The sequence below is a fragment of the Saccopteryx bilineata genome, chromosome 1 (genome assembly GCF_036850765.1).
Source record: "Saccopteryx bilineata isolate mSacBil1 chromosome 1, mSacBil1_pri_phased_curated, whole genome shotgun sequence".
NCBI classification, from domain to species: Eukaryota; Metazoa; Chordata; class Mammalia; order Chiroptera; family Emballonuridae; genus Saccopteryx; species Saccopteryx bilineata.
The window spans coordinates 308029396-308057092 of NC_089490.1; the positions used below are offsets into that span (position 1 = coordinate 308029396).

The 27697-nt window shown below is 53.1% G+C and overlaps 1 protein-coding gene across 3 annotated transcripts; it reads right to left on the bottom strand.

Annotated features, from left to right (window-relative positions):
* Window positions 1-26942, bottom strand: TRIM29 (tripartite motif containing 29). Of its 3 annotated transcripts, none has more exons than XM_066246969.1 (10): window positions 25967-26942; window positions 18398-18493; window positions 17381-17614; window positions 16069-16267; window positions 12308-12409; window positions 9233-9325; window positions 6989-7084; window positions 5477-5575; window positions 3995-4071; window positions 1-1193 (listed from the first exon to the last, which is right to left on the bottom strand). In XM_066246969.1, the coding sequence occupies exons 1-10, from the start codon at window positions 26774-26776 to the stop codon at window positions 1131-1133; spliced, it is 1869 nt and encodes a 622-aa protein (XP_066103066.1). In that variant the 5' UTR covers window positions 26777-26942; the 3' UTR covers window positions 1-1130. The 3 variants fall into 3 exon arrangements, with proteins under 3 accessions (XP_066103066.1, XP_066103058.1, XP_066103078.1); XM_066246961.1 differs by having other exon boundaries at window positions 5477-5578; window positions 25967-26887; XM_066246981.1 differs by lacking the exon at window positions 5477-5575 and having other exon boundaries at window positions 25967-26940.
* Between the last annotated feature and the right edge of the window lie 755 nt (window positions 26943-27697).

Genomic DNA, 27697 nt, shown 5'->3' on the forward strand with positions numbered 1-27697 from the left:
GAAGGGGATTGATGGTTTATTTTGGGGGGGGTGGCTGAGGTGAATGTCTTCTCTTCATCTCCTACCCCTGCAAGCTAGCCCAGCCTCCCCGTAGCCCCCCATAGGCCTGGAGGGGGTCTGTGAGAAGAAGAATGAGCCCACATTGCTGCTCCTGGTCTACCCCCTCTGCAGGCTACAAGCCCTGGATGGAGTATGGCTAACGGGGAAGGTAGAGGCCGTCAGAGGGAAGAGGGAGGCTGATGGCCAGTGGGTGAAGGTGGGCAGAGTGAAAGGTACCCTGTGAAAGAGCACTAGCAGTTGCCAGCCAACCACACTTGGGCCAGCCAGGAGAATTCAAAATTTTAAAACTAATGAAATTCTATAGGTAAATGATATTTCTCTAGGAAAGCTGGGCCAGTCGCTGTTTTCACTGGTGTTATGTCCAAGGAATTGCTTATCTTAGCAGGTAGAAGAGAGGAATGTGTCGGCTAAGATCCTCCTGCCAGCCGGGAAAGCCCACCCCCAGGGACTGCAGATCCTAGCACACTGAGGAGTTTCCCCCTGTGGCAGCTAAGGGTACAGCTTCTGCCAGGCTGGGCACTAGTAGGTAGGACCGAAGCAGGGCACACAGAACCAATCTTCTCCTGATGGGGCCACACTGCCGGGAAGAGAAATGCAGGCCCATGCGGACGGGTGATGACAGCTGTCTGAGCCAGCACCTACTGACCTCATCATGGGGCAAGGGTCCTTGGAGAGAAATAGCCAATAGGTCTGAAGACAGCAAGGACATGGCGGAAGAGGCAGGCTGGTTCTAGGTGGGCTCCCGTTGTTAACCCCAATGCTCCCACTAAAGAACTAGGTAGTGGGTTAGGAAAGAAAAGTCCATCTATCTCCTACCCCTTTGGCGCTTGGCTTCTGAGTACAACAAAAGATGGTGACCATTAGAAGCTTCGGAGCAGGGGAGCAGCCTGGATGGAGTGTGGCTAACGGGGAAGGAGGAGGGAAACCAGGACAGCCCTGAGAGGGCTGGCAGGCGGCGGAGGGAGGGCAGCACAGGACTGGTCTTCTTCCAACCCAAGAGAACAGTCGCAAGAGCATCAGGGTCCGTTAGAGGGCAGGGGTGGCGGGCCTCGTTCCCACTCGTCTGGAACTCACGGGGCCTCGTTGGACCCAATCCCATTGCCTTTGTTGACGTAGAAGGGCCGGTAGTGAGACTGCAGGGAACAAGAGTGGTTAGGGAAGGCAGATGGCAGTGGAGCTTACTAGCCAGACCCACCCCACCTTGACCTCCCCCAGGAAGCAGCAGTGGGCTGAACCCCAACAATTCTATGGGCCTGTAGCCTAACCAGCAAGCTCCCTCTATCTTCTAATTAGGATTGGGCCCCAACGTTATCAGAGTCTCCAGGATAAAAATCCTAATTAGAGTTCGTTTCCATCACTTGGTTGGTGAGCTTGAACCTCAGCCCATCATCACACTTTCTCTCTGTTGATCAGGGAGGCCTTCGCAGCACCACTGTAGCTCCCACTGACACAATGCTTTGTGCTCGACAGAACCATGTGTGTAGCACTGTTTATTTATATAGATAGGCTCATGGAATTGCTACAACCACCCAATTAAGTGGGATGCTGCTACCATACTCATTTTATAGATGAACAAATCAAGGCAAAAAGAAGCTAAGCAATTTGTCCAAGGTCACCCAGCTAGCAGGTAGAGAAGCTGGGACTCCAGTCTGGCTCCGGAGTTTACCCTCCTCCCCCACCCATTTCTCCAAACCACTCCTTGAGTCTCAAGGGCTCCAAGTGTTTGCTCTGCTCTCTTTGCATAATTCTCCCTGAGAGAGGGGGTAAAAAGGGGGGTCCCAGTCCAACCCAGACCATGAGCCTCACCCCAGCCCCTTCGCCCCTTCCATCCCGGCTCCTTATCAGGATTCAAGGAGTGTCCCTCAGGGCGGAGCCCGTGACAACTCCCCCACCAGCTCTGTGTATTAGTCTGCAGCAATTTCACAAAATCAGCTCTCCCCTCTCTTCCCAATCACTTCACCGTGGCCCTGAGAAACTGCCCTCCAGGCTGAAACAGAGGAGCACAGTTTAGCTGCTGATTGCCTGTGTGAGCATCGTCGACCCCTGGACAGTCTCCAGGAGCGGCTTTGTCCCTGAGCTGGTTCAGAGACTGAGCCCAGCAAACTCCCCTCTGATCCCGATGCAGGAGACATCAAGGGTGCTCCCAGCCCCGCCCTTAGTCTTGCCAGCCTAGAAACTTGTATGTGCTGGTAGCTCCTTGCCTACGTCTTGTGCCCAGCAGGATGAAGGGCCCTGTGGGATGCGGGGCTGTCTTTAGCTTAGACTTTAGTGAAACTACCTGTCACACAAAGGAAGAGATGGAGATCTCGGGAGGGGAATGACACAGGCGAAGCCACGCAGCTACTCCATGGCAGAGTCTGGACCAGGCCCCCCAACCCTCAGGTGCCAGCCTGGACCCCAAAGCATTCGATAAAGCAAACTGAACAGACCTTGCAATGGCTGTAGCCTTTCTTTCAGGAAGGCTGAGTCCATAAAATGGATCACAAATCAGTGAATAGTGGTGTCTTTAGGAGCCCAGAGCGGCGGGTGGGCAGAAACAGAGAGCCCTGTGGCATCTGGGCAGGGAGCTCTCCCCTTACCCTGCCCATCCCTGCTTCCTCCCAAGCTCACAGTCACAGGCAGTGAAAGTTGGGAGAGCTATGAAATCATACCAGCCCTCTGACTCATATTACAGTTGGGGAAACTGAGGCACAGAGGAAGAATGACTCACACGAGGTCACAAGGCAAGTTGGTGAGAGGGCTGGGGCCAGGTCTCAGGAGACTGGCTCCCCGCCAGCCCTCTTGGCCTGCTACCATCTCCCTCTGTTCTCCCAGCACTGGACGCTAGCTGGACACAGCAGAGGTGGCAATGAGCCTTCCCTGCTCAGACGCCAACTCCGGGGGGAGGGAGAGAAGGTAGTAGGGAGAAGAGGGACCAAGCCTAGGAACAGAAGGCCTCTATTTCCTCCCCGTATCTGCTTTTTGCATTCCCGCTGCTGCGATGCCCCTGGGCCCAGCTCTAAATTACACACACAATCACTTATCTCCAATTGCCAGAAAATTAAATATTCTCTCCAACTCAGTCAGCCTCAGTCACTCTTTGTGGCCCAGATCAAATCACCTCCTCCTGTTCTGACCTCCAAACACAAAGGCAACTGGCATCCTGGGGCTCTAGCCCTGGTCCTCAGCAGATGCCCACATTCCAGGGCAGCTGGCTGACCTCCTGAGCAGAGCCTGGCACAGGCCGTCGGGAGAGAAGCATTCATGGAGGTGGCAGCCCGGCATGTGGACAGTCCCTGGTCACTGAGGTCTCGGGCAGGGTTCAGGCATGTTGGGGCTGCAGGGTGATAGGAGTCACCTCATCTCAGACCACATAATAAACATGAAGAAACAGACTTAAAGAGGGAGCAGCTCAGTGAGGATCCACACCTAGCAGGTGGCTGAACCTCAAGGCCATGCTTCCGTCTCTGCTGCTCTTCCACGTCTCTGCCTAGGCGTCATTAGCTACCAAAACCTAAACATATCTACTCCTGCTTTGCAAACTGCCTCACCACACTGTCTCCCGTATCGCCCTGTGCTGTCCCAGGACATGGGACTCATCTCTAGGATGCCTGTCTCCTTGTACTCTCCCAGAGCTGGCAGACACCAAGCTGTCATTCAACAAGCATAGGCAACCAACAATTGTTCCCCCCCAAAAAACAGCACTGCCCATTTTACAGATTATAAAACTGAGGTCAGAAAGCACATGCTTACCTAGGCCCCCTGGGCTTCTACTACCATTTTCTGTATTCATGTTCAGGCCACTGCTGCCTCCTTCTACCGTCCCCTGGCCCAGAGACACACCACCTCCCACACGCCCTGGGCAAGTGATGACTGGTTCTCCCCAGGGAGCCCCATTTAGTGCGCAATCTGGACAGGCCTGGTCTCATAGGCTCTCCCGAGGCTCCTCACTCACCAGCAGTGTCTGCTTGCCCGATTTCCAAGTCTGGGGCTGGGCCTTGGGGCTCTGGCTCCTCATGAGGGAGGGGTATCCTGGGGAGACAAGAGGGTTCCAGTCAGAGGAAGCAGGGCAGGCAGTCAGGGTCCCCAGGGTGCAGGTGCCATCTCCAAAGCCATCACCAAGCTCCATCCAGCCCATTACCAAGTATAGCCACCCCTGAAGAGGCGTGCAGCAGCTGGGGTCCCACATGGGAAGTCCTGGGTAGGCTGCTCAGAGGAGGAGGCCCCAAGGCAGACAGAGGAGGATCAGGCCAGGTGTGCTGGGCCAGGCAGCAGCAGAGTGTCGCCCCCAAATCCAAGTCAGGATCACACCACTCTATGGGGATTTCCCTCAGCCATCCCAAGGACTCGCACCCCTGACCCCACCTCCCACAGCCCAGAAAAGCCTCTTTATAAGGACAACCTGTCAGGATTCCACCAGGAGGTGCTCACTCCATCTCCCAGTGCTGCATGGATCGTGTTCCCCATGTATGCCCCCACTCGTGCCAAGCACTGGGCTAGGTCGGACTCTGCATATGTCCACTGAGCCCTCTTTCCGTGAGCTCAGCAGTTGGCCCTGACTGCACAGCTAATAAGCAGGATTTGAACCCAGGTTTTGCTGGACTCCAAAACTCACCCTCGTGTTCCTCCTGCCCAGTCCTGCTGCCTCTCTCCTGCTTCAGAAGCAGGAAAATGGGACCTAGAGAGGGGCAGTAATCTGCCACGTGGCTGTGCTCCAGGGTTAGGACAGCAGGCCCAAGGGGCCTGGTGTAATCAGGTGCTGTCTGGGTATGAGGGCCATGGCGCAGGGTGGGGCACCCTGGGCCTGCCTCCCCACCTCCCCAGTCAGATCTGTGAGGAGCTGAGGGCCACAGAACTGTGAAAAGCACTCCCAGTCTGCCTGCCACCAGCCCGCAGGGACAAGAAGTGTGCCTGGGAAACGAAAAGCTGTGACCTGAATGCAGAGGAACTCAGGAAGTCAGTAGGGTCTGCCCTTGGCCTGGGCCACCTGGAGCCCTGTCCTGGACTGCTCTTGGGAACAATAACCTGGAAAGGCCCAGAAACCACCTGAGGCACAGCTGGCAGGGTCGTTCCCTGGGCTGGCACCGGGCAAGGGGACAGGGACAAAACAGAGAATCCAAGTCCCTCCCTGTCTCTGGGGATGGGACAGCTTCAGAAAGAGAGGGCTCTGCTGGTCCTGAGTGGGAGGCTGAGAGAGGGGAGGTTCGGGTCTCACTTCTCCATTCCCAGAAAGAAGTCCCATGTCAGCCACCATAAGAGAGGTGAGGAAGGGGGTGGGGGGAGGGGGAGCCAGGGATGGCAGGGGGCATTCATTCCTCTTTCAGAGGACTCGGGAGGAGGGACCAGGACGCCCTGGGAGTGGCAGAGAGCCCCACAGGCTGTTCCACCTGCCCCACTGTGGGAGAGAAAGGGGAGGGATGGGGAAAAAAACAGGTACCAGAATTAGTTTTTAACAGACAATTGGTGTCCAGTGGTTTGGAAAAGTCTGTGGTGGCCTGTCCCAAGGTGGTGAACTGATAGGGGAATTTCCCAGTGCCTGCTGGGAGAGAGAGAGGCATTAGCAGCACAGTGCTGGTTTCAGGAGGGCCACAGGGAACCGCATCTCACCCTGGGGTGTTGCCATTCCACTGCCCTTGCTCAAAGCTAGCCCGCCCCGGAGCATGCCCTCTGCTCCCCCAGAGCTGCTGCACTAGCTGCAGGTGGGGTCGGTCCTCACAGGTAGGGCTTCTCCTTGCAAACATGCAGCCTTGCCCAGAACGCTCATCCAAGACCATTCCAGTGGATGCGGTGAGCTTATCTGCACGGAGGTGACAGCAGATGTCCCTAGGCTATTCCTGAAGGACATGATATATTTAAGGGGCTCTCCTAAGGCAAGGCCTACAGAGGAGGCTCTGTGGGCTGATGGAGAGATATTGAGAAACATGAAAGCTCCAACTCATACCTGCTGGGTGGCCAGAGAGCAGAGAGGGATCTGTTAGAAGCCAGAGAGGCCAGTATAACCCCAGTTTGCCAGGGGTTCCTGCAAGCTGGGACCCTCTCGCCAAATTCCCTTCTCCTTCACTTGGCTGATTATTTCAAGAATCTCTGCCCTGGGCATAGGCAGGTATCCCAGCAGGAAGAGACAACTGGATGAGAAAGCCACCTTCAGGGACCACTGTTTGGGGTCTGCCTGTCCTGCACAGCCCCTTCCCTCTCCCTGAGCCCACCAACCCACTTATCCTTTCTTCCAGACCAGATATTTGGGTGGCAGAAGACAGACTGGGTTACGTCCACCACAACCCTCCAGAGCTGTCACTTGGTCATTTCCAAAGAGACACAAGGGCCCTGGGCCCCACTGTGAGCTGGGATTTGGCTCAGGATTTCCTTTCAAAATTACTCCAGACCAGGGAACAGAAGGTATTGATTACTTAGCCTCGTCAGAGTCCTGGGGAGCAGAATTAGACTTGGAGGCCTTACAGATCAGCTAGTCCCACGTTTCCCAAAGGAGCTGGATGGGACTCTGGCTTTTTGACAGGCTTGACGGGGGCCATATGGTCACAGGGTCACAGAGTCAACAATGCTGGGAGTCACAGGGAAACAAAGTTAAATAAGCTTTCTGCAGTAGGGAGGCTTGGGAGTTCAGACCGACGGAAGCACCCTAGGGGTGTCGGCGTGGGGTTGCAGAGGATGTGGAGTGTCCTCATCTCCCTGACACCGAGGCCTGTTGTCACAGAGCCTCCACAGGGAACAGCGTGTGAGGAAACGAGTTCTGAGAAGGGCTGTTGTGGCACAGCACCCTTGACAGTGAAGACACGGACAGCAGCAGCTCTCTGGCTTTAAACCCAAGGCTCGATCCGATTCAAGGCGAGGAACTGATGCACGAGGAACTGATGCACGAGGGAGCAGAGACACATTCAGGACTTGGTGGGTGACAGGAAAAGCGGGGAGAGCAAAGGGGCGTAGAGCTCACCTTTCAGGGAGAAGGAGGAGTTGCCTTGGACCACAGGCAGGTCGTCAGAGCTCTGCATGGTGGAGGAGTACTCCCAGACCCGGGATGTGTAGTTCCCTAGCAGGACAGGAAAGGGGCGTCAGGCCAGGCAGTCTGGCAAAGAGGCCAGAAGCAGGAGGAGGCCGTTTCTGTGACTCCCCAGCCCTCACCCTGTCTTAAGCCAGGATAATGCTGAGCCCACTCATGCCTCTTGCCAATCTTTCTTGCTATCAAAGTTGTCCTTCTGAACTAGAGTGTGCCCTCATGTCCCTTACCTAATAAAGGTCCACTGTTATCAGATGGAAGTTCAAAGTCCATTATACTTGACCCACAGCGCTGCTGCCCCCAGCCTTCACCACAGTCTCCACTTCCTGGCTTCCCCTCTCCCCTCTTCTCCACTGCTCACAATCCACCCAGGCTGGCTCAGAGTTCCTCACACACACCAGGCTCTCTCTCGCCCCAGGCTCTCTGCACAGACCAGGTCCTCTGCCCGAGTAGTCTGTATGTACTGACACTCTTAGCGAGGTCACGCACTGGGTCTTTAGTAGTCAGCTTCCAGGTCATCTGTCCAAGGCTGTGTGTACCTCAGCCCAGACCTGCCTTGCCGCACACCCCTTGCCCCTGGGTTGTAGCTGCATGTTCCTTTGTCTGTCTCCCCCACTGGGCTCCATGGGTCAGAGGATGTGCCCATCCAGCCCAGCATCACGCATCTGGTCCCCAGAAGCTGTTTATTGTATGGTTGACAGATGAATGAATGAGCAGATGAACAAATAAATATAAACATATGCTAAAACTTGGGGACACAGGCAGCTGATACAACTCCTGGAATTCTGTTCACCAGTGGAAGGGGCTGGCAAATGTCCACCTGTGAGTGTGTCCCTGTGGTCTAAAGAAAAGGAGGCAGTGGGGGCGGTGCAGGACAGCAGTGTCACCACCAGGGCCTTCCAGTGAGGGGTCCTCAGGCCCCTTCTCTGGCCCCTCCCTTCCAGCAGGACTGGGGAGGTCTCATCAAGCTCACTTCATGAGGAGTCCCCAGTCCTAGAGACCTTCTCCCACTGCCGCCTGCAGGGCGAGCTGGAGCTGTCTACCTGCTCCAGGGTGTTGCCCCTCCCCTGGGGTCCTCAGGAAGCCCCTGTAGCATGGCTTCAGCCAGCACAGCCACCCCAGGCTCTAACGGGACATGAGCCTGGCCCTTTCATTCACTCTTACATTTGTCCACTCTTTCTTTTAACAGATGTTTCCTGTGCCCCTTCTTCTGGGCCCTGGGGTTGCAGCAGTGAATAAGACAGATCCAGCTTCTACCCTCACATATATCACAGCCTGCCATGCATGTGATGGCACAATGTGAATCCAATCCCAGACACAGGGGCTGGACCTGCCCTGTCCACGGTGCCCCTGACCCTCCAGTTTGCCAGGACTTGTGCTCACTGAAGAGTGTCCCCAGCGCTCCCTTTCTTGCCTCTTCAGACCTCTGATGTGTCCAAGGTTGAGGCTCTGGTGGGATGGGCCTGGTCCCCTTCCTCTCAGTACATGGCTGGAAGGCACCAAGAGCCCCAGACGGAACCAGGGCCTTGCAGAGCCGGGGCTCTCTGAGCTCATGGCCCTACTCTTGGCATGATGGTAACCTCAGCACACTGGGAAGAGGGACCCCGCACATGGCAGCTCTCCCTGGGAAAGCCAGCCACCTACTCCCATTTAATCTCTTCTGAGTCTTAAGGGCGTGCTGCTCACTCACTTCACCTGGCAATGACATCTCCTTAATTTACAGGGGTGGGCCCATTCTATATCATGCCAGCCTTTCCATTTATGGTTACACTACTTTGTCTTAACCACTGGACAACTTCACAGTGCGGAAGTACGCAAGTCAGTAAAGATTCCTCGTGCTCTGATACTCGCCGAGGGAAGTCTCTACACCTAACCCCAGGTTCCAGTCCCCCTGACTCCTCCTTCAAGGAGAAGATCACATGGTCTCATGGATTTCCAGTGATGCTGAGGTGCCTGGCTGCCTTTCCTCCAGCCAAACTAGCAATGTCACAAACGTGCATACACACACACACACACACACACACACACACTCTTAAAGCTTAGTAGGACCCTCTCCACCCATCTCAGAGCTCACAACCCCATCCCAGATCCCCACATTCACCTCACACTGGGGAGCCTGGTCCCCTTACACATGACCCAATCCTTCCTCCTGCTCCCCCTCGGGCTGAGCCACCCCCTTACCTTTGGTGCCATAGAGATTATTGAAGTTCTTCTGGTTGACTTCCTTGGAGAGGCGGCTGGGGGACACTGGCTGGTATGATGTCCTGGCCCCCACTGTGAAGCAAAGGAGAAGGGACTGTCATCATAGACAGATGGGTCTGGCTCAGTAGGGAGCCTGTGGTCTTGACTTGACTTGAAGGGTTGTTAAGTAAGATTCTTTGCTCCCAAATGGCTCCCAGTGCCTGTCCCAGGACCTAGATTCCACCACTATGACAGCAACTTTGGGTCCAGAATAAGGTGGTCACTTAATTTACCATCCATATCAGTACACTTTTTAAAATGTTTATTTTATTAGTTTTAGAAAGAGAGGGTGGGGGAGAAACAGAAAGAAAGAGAGAGAGAGGAATATTGATCTGTCCCCTGATCGTTGATCAAACTGGCAACTTCTATGCTTCCGGACAATGCTCTAATCAACCAAGCTATCCATCAGGGCTGGGACACTTTTGAGAGTGAAAGGGTACTACTGATAATTATGCCAAGAACACCAGGTGCAACCCTGGACAATCCTGGACAGACTGATACATATAGTTACCCTACTCGGGGGCTCTGAGGATCACCAGAGGCTGGAAAAGGTGACGCTCCCCTCCTGAGCCAGTCCCTGTACGACTGAAACCCCAGAGGTAGGAAATGGGGCTCCTGTGAGGAAGGAGGGCCGTAGAAACCATGAGGCACTGAGCAGAGGCACTGGGCCCTTGGCCAGTGGAGGGTCTTGATGAACCAGCGCCAGGAACATGACCCAGGTGCCTCCCCCAGGGAGGGAGCCTTGTACTGCACAGGTGCTTACCACCACCACCCCAAATTCAGGCTCTTACCTCAATCTCAAGAGGGTGGCAGAGTAGGATACATATCCCCACTTTATAGAACAAGAAAACACACTCCCTGTGTGTGCCAGCATCCTTCTATGGACTCCTCCCCTCCCACCTATCCTGCCCCACCACCTCTCAGTTGCTGCCCACCTGGCCCAGCACCTGCTGGTCCTTTCTCTAAACCAAGGGTCCCCAAACTACAGCCATGGGCCACATGTGGCCCCCTGAGGCCATTTATTCAGCCCCTGCCACATTTCCAGAAGGGGCACCTCTTTCATTGGTGGTCAGTGAGAAGAGCACATTGACCATCTCATTAGCCAAAAGCAGGCCCATAGTTCCCATTGAAATACTGGTCAGTTTGTTGATTTAAATTTACTTGTCCTTTATTTTAAATATTGTATTTCTTCCTGTTTTGTTTTTTTACTTTAAAATAAGATATGTGCAGTGTGCATAGGGATTTGTTCATAGTTCTTTTATAGTCCGGCCCTCCAACGGTCTGAGGGACAGTGAACTGGCCCCTGTGTAAAAGGTTTGGGAACCCCTGCTCTAAACCTCTGCACTTGCAGTTACTTACTCCTCTCGCCCTGGTGCCCTCCACCATCACAGCCACGCCCTCGTTACTGAGCATACTTCCCTGTTTCTGGGATCCTGGAGACTGACCTCTCCTGGGAAGCCTTACTGCCCAATCCCACTGCCACTAAGCTCCCAGACTCAAGTTGGCGGCCCTTTGTTGGCCTTTATTTCCTGATTTTGCTGACTCTCCTTGGCTCTTTCCTTACCTCTCTCTGGCTTGAGCCCGGGAGCTCCCAGAGGCAAATCTCCCCCTCTCTCCTGTCCCCAGTGCAGGGGCAGGGACACAGGATAAACCAGTTTCTTCCACCTACAAATGTCACAGCCTGGCTCACAGTGACAGGACTAGAAGGTCTCCTAGCATTTGAGTCCAGCTTTGGCTCTTCCTGGGCAGGGATTCTGAGGGGGCTCTCGGGTGGCATCTTGGTGAGTCTGCACTCTGCCCTCTGTCCCTCAGCTCTACTCCGCTCCCTCCTCGCAGTCTACAGCGGAGCTGCACTCCTGTCCTATATGGAGCAGGGCAGCAAAGCAGGGGCAAGCTGGGGGCTCGATGCCACAGGAGGGTCTGGTCCTCAGAAGACTGAGGGAGCCAACAGAGAGAGGGTCTGGGTGATTGACGCTGGGGTGGCTGCTTAGAGGTTCTCACAGAACTAAGCCCGCAGGGCAGAACCCTGGGGAGGGCAGGGGCAGGACTGGCCATCCCAGCCCAGGAATGTGGGGGTGAGGGCTCAGGCACCAGCTGTCTAGCCAGGCCTCCACCAGAGGTCCAGGTATTGTTTTCAGACTGGGTGGGGCAGCACAGGTTCCTCCCCACTGAGCTCATCTCTCCCAATGCCCTCAGCCCCTCCCACCGCCTATGCACCTGGGGTGTGTGACTCAGTGCTGAGGGCTTGAGGCTCCCCTCTCCCAGTTCCTTGTGCTTTCTTCATGTGTCCTTTCTGCCTTTTCCCCACACCCTGGGCTCCTCCAGACTCCCCTCCCCCACACACCCCCATCCGAGGCTGGCAGGGGGGGGGGCTGGCACACCCACTTTATGTAATTATGTAACGGTACTGTTGTGGTTTGTTGGTGGTGCCAAAGAATGTGACACCACAGAGCAAAGACCTGCAGGCACCGGTCTAGACCCCCTCCCAGGCTGTCACCCCTATAGGCCAGACTCTCCAGGGCCTCCGGGAGGGCTGAGAGGGCCAGGCTGCATGGTACACTCCCCCACATACCGAGGGAGTGGTCAGAAAATGCAGAGGACCAGCAATCTCCCTGCCCCTGCAGAGCAGAATGATCCCAGAGGAGTCAGCCTTCTCACAGGACTACAAAAACCTAAGCAGAAGCAAAACGCATCTTGGTCTGGCAGACGGGAGCAGGTGAGTCTAGAAGCCAGGTGATCTTTCCGAAGAAATAAAAAAGGAAGGTCACAGGGTGGAGGTAATGGAAGGGTGGGGACTGCCTGTGTCACAGGGGAAGGAAGCTTCTGAGGAGCAGGGTGCTGGATAATATGTCATCTGAACCAGGATGCTTCTGAGAGCAAGTCTTGTTAATTAATGATCACATCAGGACAACAGGCACATTCTAGGACCATATGAGGCAAACTGATGGCAGTGGGTTCACCCTGGGGGGAACCTGGCTGAGTCCCTGCACAGAGTGGCAGGACACTGTCCCTTACCTTTGGGTGTGAGGTACATGGAGTATCTCTTCATGGTGTCTGGCGCACTCCACTCGCTTGTGTAGTTGTTAGTGTAGTTGTTCATGTAGCGATGATCACCCCCTGGGAAGGAGCAAGGTTGGGTCAGCAGAGGGGGTATAGGGAGGAGAAGCTAGCCCAGTGGGGGCATCCCTGGGCTTGGCTAAGTCAGTCTACAGCTCCGTCTGGAATAGGGAAAGGCAAGGCTCCCAACCTCAGAGAAAGTAACATCTTGTCCCACATCCCCTTTGCTCTTGAGCTCCTGGGGTTGGGGGGCTGCCATGAGCCTTTTGCCCTCCCTTGGACAGACCTGTAAGATCATATGCACAGCACTTTGCAGCTTACAAGGTGCCAATGATATCCATTTCTTATTTGGTGCGTACATCAGGCCTTGGGTTGCTATGTAGATCCATCCCTATGCCGCAGATAAGGAAATTGAGGCTCAGACGGTGAGTAAAATCACTTGTCCAATGTCACATGGCTAATCAGGACAGACTTGGGATTTGAGCCCTGCCTCACTTCCTAGCTCTGTCTCAGACACTGCTGGCAGCTCAAGGGGGTGGAATGGTGTCCTGGGGTTGGTCTCCATGGCCAGGGATTGAGCAGAAGTGTGCAGAGAGGATGAGTTTCTCAGAGTGGACACTGACTCCTCCCCCAACCCCTCCCCTACTATCAGACCTCCATATTCAAACAAATTTATGGCTCAGTGCTTACCTTCCCCAGCTGCCCTCTGCTCCATTCCTTTCTCTTGTTACTTCCCCATCTCCTACTTTCCTACTTCCCTTTCCACCTCCCTCTATCCTGGGCAGGAGGAGGAATGAATGGCTCAGACTCTCATTCTTTACCTTCATCACCTGTGCCTAGCAGGCCCTGGCACACAGTAGGCATTTCATGACAAACAAATGTCCTCCTAGGTATTGGGCCACCCCCATCCTTCCCTTTCCTAAACCCAAGATGAAGGTGGCCTGGGATCCCTCAGCCCCCAGGTCTTTGAATGAAACCCGATCTGGTGAGTGGGCAGACCTCAGGGAAGAGAGGATGGGCACTCCATGTGTTAGAGTAGGCAGCTAGGAGCTAACAAAAGAGAAGGGAGCTAGACTGGCTGGGCCTAATTGCGTCTGGAAGTGATACTTAATCAGACTGGAAGTTACACCTAATCAGACTTAAGTTTGGACGTTAAGGCTTCAGACACCCCAGGGGATAGCTAAATCCCTGCCAAGCAGGTTAACATCCCTTTGTTCCCCCCCACTCCAATCCCCAGACACTGGAGGGAGGAAGAACTAGCTTTCTAATCTCCATGGGGGAAAGCCAGTACATTCCCCCAGAACTATGGTGGAAAGGGATAAGCAGTAAAGGGAAAATTCCTCTGCTGAGGCATGCGCGGTAGAAGCCAGCATGGCACGGGGGACGGGGGGTGGGAGGGAGTTCAGCTGCAGTAGAAACTAGATGATGCAGCAAAACTGGGGTGTGTGCACTAGAAGCCAAAATGGCTACAGAAAAGGGTGGAGTGTGGCCTGAAAAACCTGGGGGGAAAACTAGATTGAATAGGGGGAGGACCCAGCCAAAGCCTCCAAAGGATTCGGAAAGAGATTGGTTAGTTTGAAAGAAAACTTGCTCTTTCCCAAGCCCGAGGGAAGATAATCAAAGCTTAGCAAAGGCCTCTCCATAGTACGTTTTTGCCCTTTTGTTTGCATGCTCCCTCTCTCCGCAGCAGTTGTGCAGGCCCAGCAGCTAAATGGGCCCAAGTACAGGCCTGGGTGCAGCTGAGCAATGCCAGCTGGAGCACAGCCGGGAAAGAGACTATGCTGGACCACCAGAGCCCAGGGTGATGGCATTACAATCCTGGATTCTGACCCTCCTGGTGGGCACTGATGCTCACCAGGCCTAGGACCTCTTCCACAGTGGGAGGAGCTGAGCCATCTGGTTGTGGATGAAACATTGGGCTCTGGGGACAGTTCTTTATTTTAATAAATCTTACCATTACACCTCATCCTCCTATGTGTGGGTTCTGAAAATGCTTTTCTTGTGACTTCATGGAAGAATCCTATTTTCACCAGCAACACAAGGTCTGACTCATGGGCCACTTATCCCCTGCCTCCTACAGCCAAGCACATTCCCAACAACAATGTAGCAGCAACAAAAACCAACACGGAGGCCCAGGGCCCCAGGCACAGGTGCAGGGTTGCTGACATAAGAAACACCCATCTCTGCTCCCGGAAGCCACCTCCCTGTACACCTTGCTTAGGGCACAGGGCCACACCTGCACAGAGGCCATGGCCAATACAATCCTGACCTAAAAATGGTGTAGTGGGTAGATGGCAGGCAGCAGAGGTGGGGGTCCCTCAGAGTCACAGGCTGCCTGGCCCTGGACCTGGACAGGGCTATCCTCACAGGTCTCGCCAGACCTCAGCCAAGAGGCTCCTCCCAGGTTTATACCACAGAAACTGTGATTATCTCTCCAAGCCCTCTTCATGGCCAGCAGCAGCAGCTTCTCAGATGAGAAGGCATGGGAGATTGAGTAGCAGAGTATAAAACCCAACCATTGCCCCTATTTAACCATGCACTCCTTGAAAAACTACTTTTCTGAGCCTTCAGCCTTCTGGTCTATGAAATGCAATACAACCACCAGGGAAGATAAGATACTGCAAGTGAAGAGCTCACACAAAGCCAGCATACAGGGAGCACTCAATCTCTGCTAGCTATCACCATTAGTATCATTGATATTGTCATTAGAAAGGGGATTTCAGGACCTGAGTGCCACCTAAAGCCAAGGGATTGCCTTGCTGCAATGGCTTATCAGCCCTCAAATGTAACTGAATGTCCCCCAGTTTTACAGGGACATTGTGTGATGTCATCGCCAAAATATACAGGTGCCCTGCTGACCCCTGGCATTTCCACACACTATTACCCTCTTCATATCCCCAAAAAGCCATATGCTTCATCTGGAAACCAAAGGCAGAGGTCAACTTCTCTGGTGTGGCTGGGGCCAGAAGTCATCAATCAGGCTGTGTCTTCAAAGCTCGTGTTCGGCTGGGGACCGGGTTGGGCCTTGGAGAAAGTGTCCAGGCTTCAGGCCTTAAAGGGACTGGGCTGGGACTCGTGGGAAAGGACTTAACAGGGTAGTTTCTCAGGTTCAGAGACTTTCTGTGGGCTTATTCATTCGGCCTCTGTGGGGTGCAGCCGGACTCAGAAAAGAAGTTGACTTCAGGAGAGTTGGTGAGTCACTAAGACATGCTGTGTACCACTGTCCCCAGCCCAGCCCACCAGGCCAAATCCAGCCTCTGGGCTCAACACCACCCAGTACAGTCATGGTGACAGGCACGTCCTCCCGCCAAGCACAGATGCAGTTCTAGGTCACACCTACTAGAGTCTGCAAAAGCCATGAGCCTGGCCCTTACAAATAGCAGCACCCACACAGCGGCTGAGTTAGACCTGACAATCAGATGCAGATCTGAATGAGACCAACCCTGAGTTTGACAAATGACCACAGAGACAAGACATTTGGGCAGACAGTGTCCAGATGCTCCCTTCTCTGGAAGTCTCTTGTAATGGCTGCCTAATTTTGGCAGCAAGTGCAATAAAGGGCTACAATCCATGAATCCTAGTGCCAGCCCCTTAGGTGCAATGGGTGGCTGGGAACACTGAGGGGCCAGCTGGTGGATGCCAAGCTGCACCAGGCAGCAAGGACTGACCTGGGAGAAAAATGCCCATGCCTCGGGGGATGCCCACAGAAGGGGACCTACCATTCTCCATGTGGTTCCTTTCAATGAAGTTACGGCTCAGGTCTGCCTTGCACATCTTCTCCACATGACGCATGCACACGTTGAGCAGGTCATCCTTGAAGTTGCCAAGTGACTGCCCTAGGCCCTCCCCCTCCAGCAGAACATGATAGGTGGGCAGGGGAGGAGGGAGGGAGTAATTGCTCATCAATGCACCAAATTCCTACCAAGAAAAAAAAAGCCATTAACCACTGAGGTCTTTAGAAGTTTGGGGGACCCTGCTCTTGGGGGGGGCTGTCACAGTCCAGCTGGAAGACTCAGCACTGGGTTCTAGAGCCAGCTTACTGTTAACTAGCCCCATTTCTCTTCACTGGGCACTAGTTCCTTCTTCTGTAAAAAGAAAAGGTTTAACTAAAATCCACTAGATGCTAACATTTCTGATAGCACTTGTAGTCAGATACAATAACATGACTCGATGGTGCCCACCGCCAACACTGGGTACATCCTGCTCATCTTAGGGGTTTAGTCTTGACATAGCTGTAAAGACTTTGGGCCCAAGACCCCTAACAAATGCAAGAAATTACTAGAGCACCATGTGCTCGTCATGGTGGTGTCTTCACCTTTACATGCCACACTCAGCTCTGCCCTACACTTTTGCACTTCTCCTTTCTCTTCCCCTTCAACAGAAAAATGCAATTTCTTCTCAAATCCTCATGGGCCTTCCAGAGCCAGTTCAAATTCCACTGCCTCCACAAAGCTGTCTTAGAGTACTCCAGCTGGCTTGCCCTTCTCGGAGCTTCCACGGGCACTTACCTCCTGAAGCACAGGTTTTATCATTTAATTATACACTTTTATATATTGTTCTCTAATTGTACATGTCTTATCCTCCCAGCTAGGTATGGTTCCTTGAGGGCAGAAACCATGTCTTATATTTCTCTATTCTTCATAACACCTAATAAAAGTGCTGGGCATGCAGTGGTACCCCAAAACTCTCTGGGAGACAGAAGGGTGGATGGATGGATGGACGGACAAGATCAAGGATAACAAATATGCAACACATGCCACTATCCCTTAGCCAAAGTAGGCATCATTAATCAATCACCTAATGTTTTTCTGCTACACCTGGAGCACTGTTAGTACATATCAATTGAAGTTGGTACAAGGTGATCTTTGTGTGCCATCTTTAAGGAGGGAAATGGCTTAGGTAGAAAAATTAAATGGATAGATGAAATGGAACTTGAATGGGAAAATGGGAGGAGGGATGGGTGATAAACGAGGGTCTGAGAAAGTAGATGAGAGGGCCGAGGGACTGAATGGTGGAAGAGTTGCTCGTTACCTGTAGGAACAGCACCGAGTCGCTGATGCTGTGCAGCTGCTCCCTGGTCTGCTTGTCCTCGTGCAGCACCTTGGCCCTCTGGTCCAGAGCATCCACAATCACCTTCACCTGGTCCACAGCATCCTGCTCCCGCTGCTCCAGGGAAGCTCTCACTTCCTCTTTCTGCTTCTCCAGGTCCCGCACCAGGTCCCGAAAGTTCTGCTCCAAGACGGCTTTCTCATTGGTGGTGAAACTCTAGGTTCAGAGTGAGGAATAGAGGAAGGAGGGTTTCCATAATTTAAAAACCTCCCTAGGATTTTTCAATTACTCCCTGTGTACCTTTAGGTTCCCAACACAGAGTCAGGGAATTTCTACTGTCCCAACTCAGCAAGCCTGTTTGGCCAAGAATCTCACTCAAGACGTCATCGAGAGATGTCATTTTTGAAAGAGATGGCCAGGTGCCTTTGAAAGTGCACCTTTTACCCATCCATGGCTCCTCCCCTACCACCATTCTACACTTGGGCAACTCTGTGGGCCCGCAAGTGCTGCCCATGAATCAGAGCATGCTCACAGAAACCTCAACCAGGACCAAACGTCATTCAGAAAGTGAATTGATGAATGTTTACCTGGCCAGGGTCATGAGTCAATAATTTCAGATTGTGGTTTGTAATTATTCAAACCATGCCAGACAGAAATCTAGTCACACTGGCACAAATAAAAGTGAAATGGCAAGTATTTTGGTGGCTGGATAGTCTGGTGAGCAAAACAAACAATGGGGACATTGGAAAACAGGTTGTTCTAGGGCTTATTTCCTGGTATGGTGTAAAACGAGTGTTAGGTCATGGGCAAGATCCCACCTGGATGCCTGGCCCAGACTTAGAAGGCGAATTGGTAGGAATGCCAAAGCAAGTGGGAGAATTCAGAAAAAGAGTGTGGGATAGAAAGGTGGGCCTGCAACCTCAAACAGGAGGTCTGCCTCCTCCCAGGAAGGACAGATGGGTAGGAGCCCAGCAAGGGGGAGGCCTGGGGGCTACTTACCTTGATGCGGTCCTTCTCCTTCTGCCACTTCTCAGCTTCATCCTCAATCTCAATGATCTTGAGCTGTAGCTGCTCCTTTTGCAATGACAGCTCTGTCTGCAGGGAAAGGGCCAGGGTTGGAGGAGATGTCAGAGGAAGGAGGTGGAAGGACCGTGGAGTGAGTCCACGCAAGGAGAACACTCAACACAGCTTACTCCTCGTGCATGTAGCCCTGGATTAGCAGACACTCATCAGGACCTCAGATAGACCAGCCACCATGCCAGCTGCCAAGGGTCCAAAAACACTGTCTCACTGTAAACTCGGACCTCTGGGGTTGGACATTCCAAACACATCTTTAAAAGGGCTAAACCTCTGTAAGGCCCCTCTACCCAATGTGAGCAGGAAGGAGACCCATTTATGAGGTTCCCACTGCTCTCAATGGACTGGGGGCCATGGGGAAGAGGGAGAAAAGCTCCGGCCTCTTTCAAGCTAAGGGCAGGAAGCAGACCCAGCCCAGCCCAGCCCAGGGAGTGTCCCGTGGCAGAGACAGTGTATAGCATTTCTTTGGCATGACTCGGGGCCTCTGTTGCAAGCTGCAGCCGGGCTTGCTGCTGGCAGGGACTCTGTCCGGGCAGGCACAGCTATAAACCTGTTTATGGAAAGGGGAATTCGGTCTGCAGTCTGGACAAGAGAGAAACTTGATGCAGGACAGAAAAGAGGCTAGAGAGTGAGGTGGTGATGGGTGGATGAGAGAAGAGGAGGAGACTTTCTAATGGCCTCCGCCTGGGGGAGAACACAGGCTATCGGGGTCTGGGGTGGGCAGGGAAAAGGGTTTGTCAGGACTGTGCTGGGACATGAGCTCTCATGTCAATACTGCCTTTCCATTTGGAAAGTTGCTTTACTCTGAAAAGCAGCTACAACAGAGACAAAAGGGGAGGAATGAAGCTAAGGCCAAGCCAACACAGGCAAGCCAGGAGTCACCTCTTCTGTTCATCTGGGCTCCCCACTAGTGCTCTCAAAGCATCTTCCAGCTTGGAAGATAGGTGGGTGATCACCACCTGATATGGAAAGACCAAGGCATCTGAGAAGGCCTTGGAGTATACCAGGCCGCCCTGCTACACTGGGTTTTAAATGCAGCCCTTTCTCCAGTCATCTCTCTGGGGACCCACAAGAACTGTCAAGCTGCAGGGGCCACAGACAGTTAGGAATGTGAGCTTCGTCACCAAGGAGTGCTAAGTAGCTGGGTATGGACTTCACCTCACGTCACAGCCCCTGAATACTTCACCTAGCTGAGGGGTGCTGAGGGAGAACCTGCTGCAGACACCTGGAAAAGGAGACTGATGGTCAGAGAGCTTTCCTGCATTATGACAAGGTGCCCAGAGAGCAGGGAGCCTGGTGGAGAAGATGAAAAAGGCCAGGGTCAGGCACTGCCAAGCTCCCCCACAGAAACCCTGGCTCCACCTCCTGGCCCCATCACGGACAGCAGAGACTCAACCCTCACACTGTTGGAGGAGGTAGAGCCCAAGAGCCCAGAGCACTGAGGTTGGCAGAGTCAGTGGCCTAAAAGGCCGCAAGCAGTCTGGGCCTAATAGGCAGATCTGAGCTGAGAGAAAGGGCTTGGCCAATGGGTCTGTCCCAGGAGATCTGTCCATCTCTAGAGAACTCTTGTGCTGGCCTAAGTTTGATGGGACAACAGGAGGCTTCCCTCCCACTGCAGCTGAGAACGTCCTAATTTAGCTCAGGAATGGAGGAATTGGCACTTGAGTTTCTCACCTCCACCGCACCATCCTGTAAACAAGGTCTGATAGACAGGAAAGCAGAGAATAAACACACATATACTCCTACCCTGGGCCTGATGGGGATGGGGAAAGGGCAACTCTTCCATGGAATGAGTGTGGAGAATCCGGGAGGGAGCCTACCCAGAGCACAGGACCGGGAATCCAAAGGCTTAAGTCCAGTTACCATCCCCTCCAGGCAGATGGTCTTAGCAAGGTAACAAATTTCTCTGTGCCTCAGTTACTCCATCTTGGAGGCAGGAAGAGGACTGCCTCCCAAGGAGGCTGAGGGATGAGGTTTAGTTTAGGCCAAGGGCAGAGAGTGTTGGCCTCTGAGAGCCCATCCTGTGCAAGAGGGAGGGAGGACGACTGCGGATACAGGAGGTGCAGAGAGGTGTCTGCCATTGACTAGGGGAGGAGGGCAAGGTGGCTGGTCGGGAACCATGCAGGGCAGAGTCAAAAATGGAAGCTCACTGTCTGCAGCAGTGGGTGGAAAAGTGGGGTTGAGAGGCTGGTCTCGTTTCTTTGGGACATTAGGGGAGTTGGACACAGCCCGGAAGGGGCCTTGCTCCCACAGCACACCTTGCAAGACCACACTTGCAGAACACAGTGGGATCTTGGTGGGACATTAGACTGGAAACTCTGTGCTGCTAGAATAGTCCTTTCTCACCTCTAGCATGAGGAGGGTTTGAGTGAGACCTCTGGAAATGTATCCAGTATCTACCTCTTGAAACTACCGATGCTGGAAAAGGCAGGCTGTAGATAACAATATAATGTAATAAGGCTCCAAAGATATTGGGTTCTCCTGCAGCAGGGAAACAAAGAACACTAATTGTATTAGTGAGCATATACTATGTGCCAGGCATTTCTCCTTTAATCTGTACAACTGCTGTGAAAGTAAGTGGTGTTATCTCCATTTTAAAGGTATAGAAACCAAGGCCTAGAAAGATGGCATCGCTTGCCTGAATTCTCACAGCTAGAAAGAAGCAACAACCCTGGGATTCTATTATGTGGCCTCTTAACTTTGAAGCTATATTCTATCTTCCAGGACACTGTCCTTCCCCTTAACTCGGGCTACTTCAGCTCACCCAGGCTTTTCTACCTCGCAGGCAGTGCAATTTGGTGATTCTACCTCTTTCTCTTGTTCCCCCTCCCCTCCCCATGTCTTCCTCATTGCCCCTGAAGACCACAGCTTTCTCCTTCCCTCTCTCCTTCCTCCCTTGGAAGGTGATGTCTGGCGGAGCCTCAGCTCCCTGCAGCTCCCTATCTCCCCTCCCTCTGACTTCCTCTTACTCCCCATTTCATTCTCTTCACCCTGCCCAGGCCTGCCCCTAAATGCCTCCTTTGTTCCCTCTTCCAAACTCGTCTGGTTGCCTCTTGCTCTGCTACCCAGGACAGGCCCTGCACAGGCCACCCAACCATGAAGCGTTCCAGCCAGGGGGGAGCACAGGCTCCGTGAGAGCAGAGAGCGGTGCAGCAGCTGGTGGCGCCTGGGCCTGGATGGGCCTTCAGGTGCAGACACACCTGAACATTCACCTGGATGTGTGTGCTTGAACTGTCCCCATGGAAGGGGAGATTGTGGATCAGGCCATGATCTCTCTCTGGCCGAATTAAACACATGAGACACTGGCTGTGACATTTGCCAAATGAGCCAGTTAATTGCCAAATTTGTACTCTCAGACAGATGCTAATTATTTGGATAAGAATCTGAAAGGCTAGATAGACTTCCCCGTTTCCACTCAGATGTCAACAGACCCATGATGAGTCTGCCCAATCAGGGCTTACCCTTCCTTCTGCTTCTTCGGGTGTTAGGACAGCAAAGGGAAAAGATGCGGTGAGAACATCACCCAGGTCATCTCTAGATAAGCTATGGCTCTTGAGGAAGTCACCCCACTCCCCCAGGCCTGGTCTCCTCCTCGTGAAGTTAAACTAGATCCCTGATTACCAACCTGACAACACATTAGAATCCCCATGAAGGCCTTAAAAACAAAGTTCCCAGGCTCAGACCCCCTGACTCTGAACCTCCCAGGGATCCGTGTCTTAACAATTCATCAGGCAGTGCAGGTCAGAGGTTGGCTTTTAGAAGCCACTGGACTCAGCGACTCCAAGGGAAGCCTTCCAGCCCCACAAAAATAAAGTTTGAAATGATAGAGAGGAAACAGCCTGGCCTGCAGCCACACTGACAGTTTGAACCCCAGCACTGCCCCACCCCAGTACTGTAACTCTCTTGACGTCTTTGAGCCTATTGTCTCATCTGTAAAAGTGGTGCGGTAATCCATACCAGGTGGAACTGTTCTCAGGAGTGACCACCTAAATACCCAGGCCAGTTCTGGGCACACAGACATGCTCCACAAAGACTGGTATCTCTCTTGCCCATTCGCCTGCACTATCCACCCTTCCCATCTGTCTCAAAACCTCTTTTATTTTGTTTCCCCCTCAGCACCCGTAAAGATCATCTCACCTCTTTCTCTTACCCTCCCTGTCACAGAGCAAGAGTTTTCCCCCAAGCTTTCCTGAGAAAAGTGATGCTAGCCACCTCCATCACACCTCACACCTCAGGCCTCTAGCCCGCTTCTCTTCCTAAACCCCAGTCACCATGACCTGTCCAAAGAGCTTTTTTGCATACCCCAGCACAGCGTTCAAGGCTGAAGGACCAGTGACTTCCCACGCCCAGCAGCCTGGCAGCTCAGCCTTCGCAAAGGAATCGGCAATGAGGTGAGAAGCAGAGCTATAGAGCATGGTGAGAGAGGCACACTGAGCCCAGTGATGGAGTGAGAAGAGTAGCCGAGGTGCTGAGTCTGAGCCACACTGAGGAGCCAGGAGCTCATGCCTCCAGAATAATGCTCAGGCTAAGTGCTTCTCGCATGTGGTTTGCCCTGCTGCCAACCCAGAGCCCAGCTTGGATCCTAAACAGGTAGGGCCACTGGTAGGTACAGAAGCCAGGCAGGCTGTCCCCAATCAGGCAGCCATTTGCCAGGAGGGAACCCATCCTAACTCAATGCAGCAAGAGGGCCTCAGGATACACAGAAGGAATGGCCATGACCCACAGGAAAGGATGTATATGTACAGTGTAATCCCCTCAGCCTAATCTAGCCTGGGAAATGGCCAGAGGCCGAGGTGGTGGACTAGGTGATATCTGTGGGACCCCTTGTGATATTTAGAATAGAATTAAAAACCTTCTGACCTTGGGTCCACCATAGGAAGGATTGCCACATTGACACATCAAATGACCTTGCCCCAACACTGCCTCTACTCAGTCTGTAGGTAGAGCTAAAGCCCAGCAGATGAACACCCACAGCCCCATGTCATCTGCAGCCTCATGTAGCTAACCAAGATAGGTCTGAGATGACCTCACCTGGGTTTTCACCAACTGACCTATATAGCAGGTTCTGGACAGAGCTCCTTATAGAAAGCTATGTGTGGGCTGATGTTTGGGTCTGAAGGGCATTCCTCCAAAAGATGCCAGCCTGGATGTGCTTGTTCATTTTGACCCATTAACCCACTAACTCTGTGCCAATGTTCTCTGCATCTGACATTCCAGCAGAGCCAAGCCTAGGCACACTTCTCTGCTCCATCTCACTCTCCTGGCTGGTTGGCACCATTCCTTCCTGCCTACAAGTGTTTTGATGGCACACACACATATGCACAAACACACACACACACATGAGTACACACACACCGCATGAAGCTCCCACCACTAAAATCACTTCCATAGATCACACACTTTCTCCTCTGAAAACTCCTGTAGAGCACATATACCCTGAATCCTCTCCCTTCAGTGCTTTTTTCCTTGGTTGCCCTCAAATACTGGGAGAGAACTTCAGAGGATTCCTCCTCAAACTCTACAAGCTTAGACATATCCTGTCTTTTCTCTGGCCTGTTCCCAATCCACAAGATGTAGAGAATGAGACTGCTAATACTCCATTTAGCATGGCATTCTGTCCTTTATGATTCAATATTTACTTACAGCTGCCTCTGTGGGACTGGGCAGATGCTCCCCAGACTTGTTTGTGTGCCTGAGCTCTGCCTTCTGACCTACATTGGGAGCCCTCAAGGACTGCCCCTTTGAGCGTTACAGAGGCCCCAGTACCAGGACGTGAACTCCGAGCTCCTGGTCCTCGGGGAGAGCTGCCTAAGACTCTGTCTTCCAGGGCACCTGGGCTTTTCTTCAGTGGTGATACCCTTGGTTCAGATGAAATTTGGGAACAAACCCTACATATAAATCAGATAAATAAAAGTGTGTGCTGCTGGTAGATGTGGAGACCGGGAACCCTAGCTTCCTGGCACCAATTTCCCCAGCCCTTCATCCCCGAGGCCTCGAAGACATTTCCAAGATTCCTAAGAGTCCGTGAGGGTAATTGAGAAACCACCAATCTAGTCCAAAGTCTTGCTTTCACATAGAGGGAAACCAAGACAGGTAACGGAAGGGAATCATTTACAGCTGATTAAAGGGAAAACCAGGAACAGGACTCAGTCAGGTCTCCTAAAACCCAGTCAAAGGCTTTGCAACTTCTTGGTTGTTATAGATGAAGATGATTGCTCCTTGTTCTGTTCTGGTGTCTCAAGTAAGCTTCTGAAAGGGGGGTTCTATGGCACCTGCTCCGTCACCGTCTCTCAGTGTGAAGCTTGGAGCCAGGCTGGGGTGGGAACTGGGAACACTTCTTCCTGGGCTTCCGAAAAGCATCTTTGAGTATTTTCCCATCTCTAACTTAGCCCTCCCTGCCCAGGAGTGTGGGCGAGAGGTGCAACGGAGAGAGTACTCAACAAGCTTCTGGGTAGGAAGGCTGAGCATAGAGGGGCCCTGTTCTGCCTCATTCCAAGGGGTAGAGGAGCTCTTGAGGAAAGTTGGTCCCCTGCATGGACCAGCACTGAAAGCTGTGTTGCTGTTGGAGACAGAAAACTCAGCATCTGGGGGGGGCAAGGAGCAGCTGCCAATGCTGAGCCTTTAAACCAGAACACCTCCTCCAGGTTTACAAGCTTCCACATGCCTCTGCTCCTCCCCGTAGAAGTACAGGCATAACCACATATATGGAACTCCTATAAACACACTTACATATCACATATACAAATATATGCAAATATCCACATATGCACATAAACACCCACATGCATATAAAACACACACACACATTTGTATACACCAACCTACACACAAACACCAATCCTTACTAATAGTGTCCACCTACAGGAATAGGCACATTCCACATGCAACTACACACGCAAAGCATACAGGGCCCAGATGAGGGAAGGTAAACAAGGCCAATGATGGACTCAAGAAACTGGCTGGGGGATCAGATGGAATACCAGTAAGTCACTGTCCTGCAAATGCAAACTCTAAAGCCAGCAGAAAGGGCATTCAAAAGTCAAAATTCTGCCCTCCTCACCCATGACCCGTTTTCCATGGGCCAGTCCTGCTCAGAAAGACTTTAAGAATTTTCTCTCTCTCTCTCTCTCTCTCTCTCTCGAAGAAGAAGAAGAAGAAGAAGAAGAAGAAGAAGAAGAAGAAACACCCCAGCCAGGCACAGAGCCCAGGACTGAGTGCAGATCCTCTGATCTGGCTTTAAATTTATCCTACTATCTTGGCCAAGACCCCAATCTTTTCTGAGCCTCTGTGTGCTCATCTAGAAAAGGCGCCTGTTTCCCGAGGCCTGGGAGTATTGGGGAACTGCCCTTGACCCCCAGCCGGGGGGCATGCAGGGACAAAAAAAGAGCCAGGGACAGTGGAGAGTCCAGCCCTCAACCTCAAGAACCCCAGTGGAGGAGATCAAGTGGAGGGACAACATTGGTAATGGAGGGAAGGCCCGGAGTAAGTTACCTCCTTCTCAGCCTTGGCTTCCTCAACTGTCACGGTGCTGTGATTCTTGTGCTCCTGGAACATACAGAGGTAGCAGATGCAGGTCTGGTCAGTCTGGCAGAAGAGCTCCATGGTCTTGCCGTGCAGGGGGCACTTGCGGGCCTCGAAGTCCCCGATAGGCTCCAGCAGCTGGTGGTCGCGGAAGGCAGCGCCCTCCAGGTGGGGCTTGAGGTGCAGCTCGCAGAAGGAGGCCTGGCACACCAGACAGGACTTGACAGCCTTCTGCTTGTTGCCGATGCAGGAGTCGCACAGGACCTCCTCGGAGCCCAGCTTGGAGCGCAGGACGACGCCCGGGTCTGCCCGGAGGTAGCTGCTCCTGCGGCCCTCGCCGGCCTCTGCTGCGGCCAGGGCAGGCTTGCGGGGCTCCGAGAAGATGGACTTCCGCAGCTCCCCCTTCTCAGCAAAGGTGACCTGCGGCTTCTTGGCAGCCCCCAGCTGGAGCCCAGCATAGGGGGATCTCTTGCCTTCCCCGGAGTCCATGCTGAAGTAGTTGGAGCCCTTGTCATCCACGGACTCCACAAACTGGATAATGGGCCGCCGCCACTCGTTTCCCGAGAACAGGGAGCTCTTCCCCTCCCCGGGCTTCAGGGCGCTGCCTAGGCTCTTGCCCTCAACCGCCTCCCCGCCATGCCCATGCCCATTGGTGGTCTTGGCATCTTTACTATCAGACTTGGCCCCGTTCTCCAGGCTGCCGGTGGGGCCCGGCAGGCTGCGGGCCTCCTTGGCTTCCGGGCTGGCCCCGTTGCTCGGGGAGGCATCTGCAGCTTCCATAGCAGGCACTTGGCTGGGCTGGGTCAGACTCGCTGGGGCCGCAGAGTGGTGACCTCTCTGGTGGGCGTCTGAGCTGGGAGTGAGACAGGCAACCAGGAAGCCCAGAGACACACCTAGAAGGAACAGGGAGGCGGAGGGAGAGGAGGAGGAGGGAGGAGGGAGGAGGAGGGAGGAGGGAGGAGGAGGGACAGCTGGTGCAAACCTGACACAGCGGCTGCCTTACCAGCAGAGTGGCTAATTATCCAGGGGCCACACCCTGCGCACTCACACCCAACCTGCTTTTTAAAAGAAGTGCCCCCCCCCCCAGTTTAATCACTTTCCACAGCTCAGCAACCAGTTGGGCTGCTTTCTTCTGATGCATTTTTTTCTCATTAAGAAAGTAGGGAGCCTCCGTCCTCACAGGTTCTGCTGAGCTGAGGGGCCCCTGGGACAAGAGCTGAGGTGTCTGCAGAAGCCCATGGGATAGATGGCTATTAATTGAGTCACACAAGCCAAATAGCCTTGTTATTTGTGAGCCTGATTTTAGAGGAGAGATGCCCTGCCCTGCCCTGGGATAGTGGAGTTGCTTCTCACCTTAAGGGGAAGGATGGGTTCAGTTTGCCTTGGATTTAGGATTTGGAATAAAGTGGCTACTAATTATTAACCCATGTTGCCAAGTTCCAAGCACTGTCCTAGGTACATTATCCATACAAAGACCTATTCAATGATCCCTATTTAACAAATGAGAAAACTGGAGCTCTGAGAAGATACCTCACTGACTTACGCCAACTAGCAGAACTGAGACCCAAGGCCTTTGAGATGCTAACGTTCCTTATGCAGCTAAAGGTGTCATGGAGACACTTAAATATCTCAATGGAAGATGGCTTCTGAAAATCAAGCCTCTCCCAGAAGCCCTGACAAGATACATACAGACCTTACATT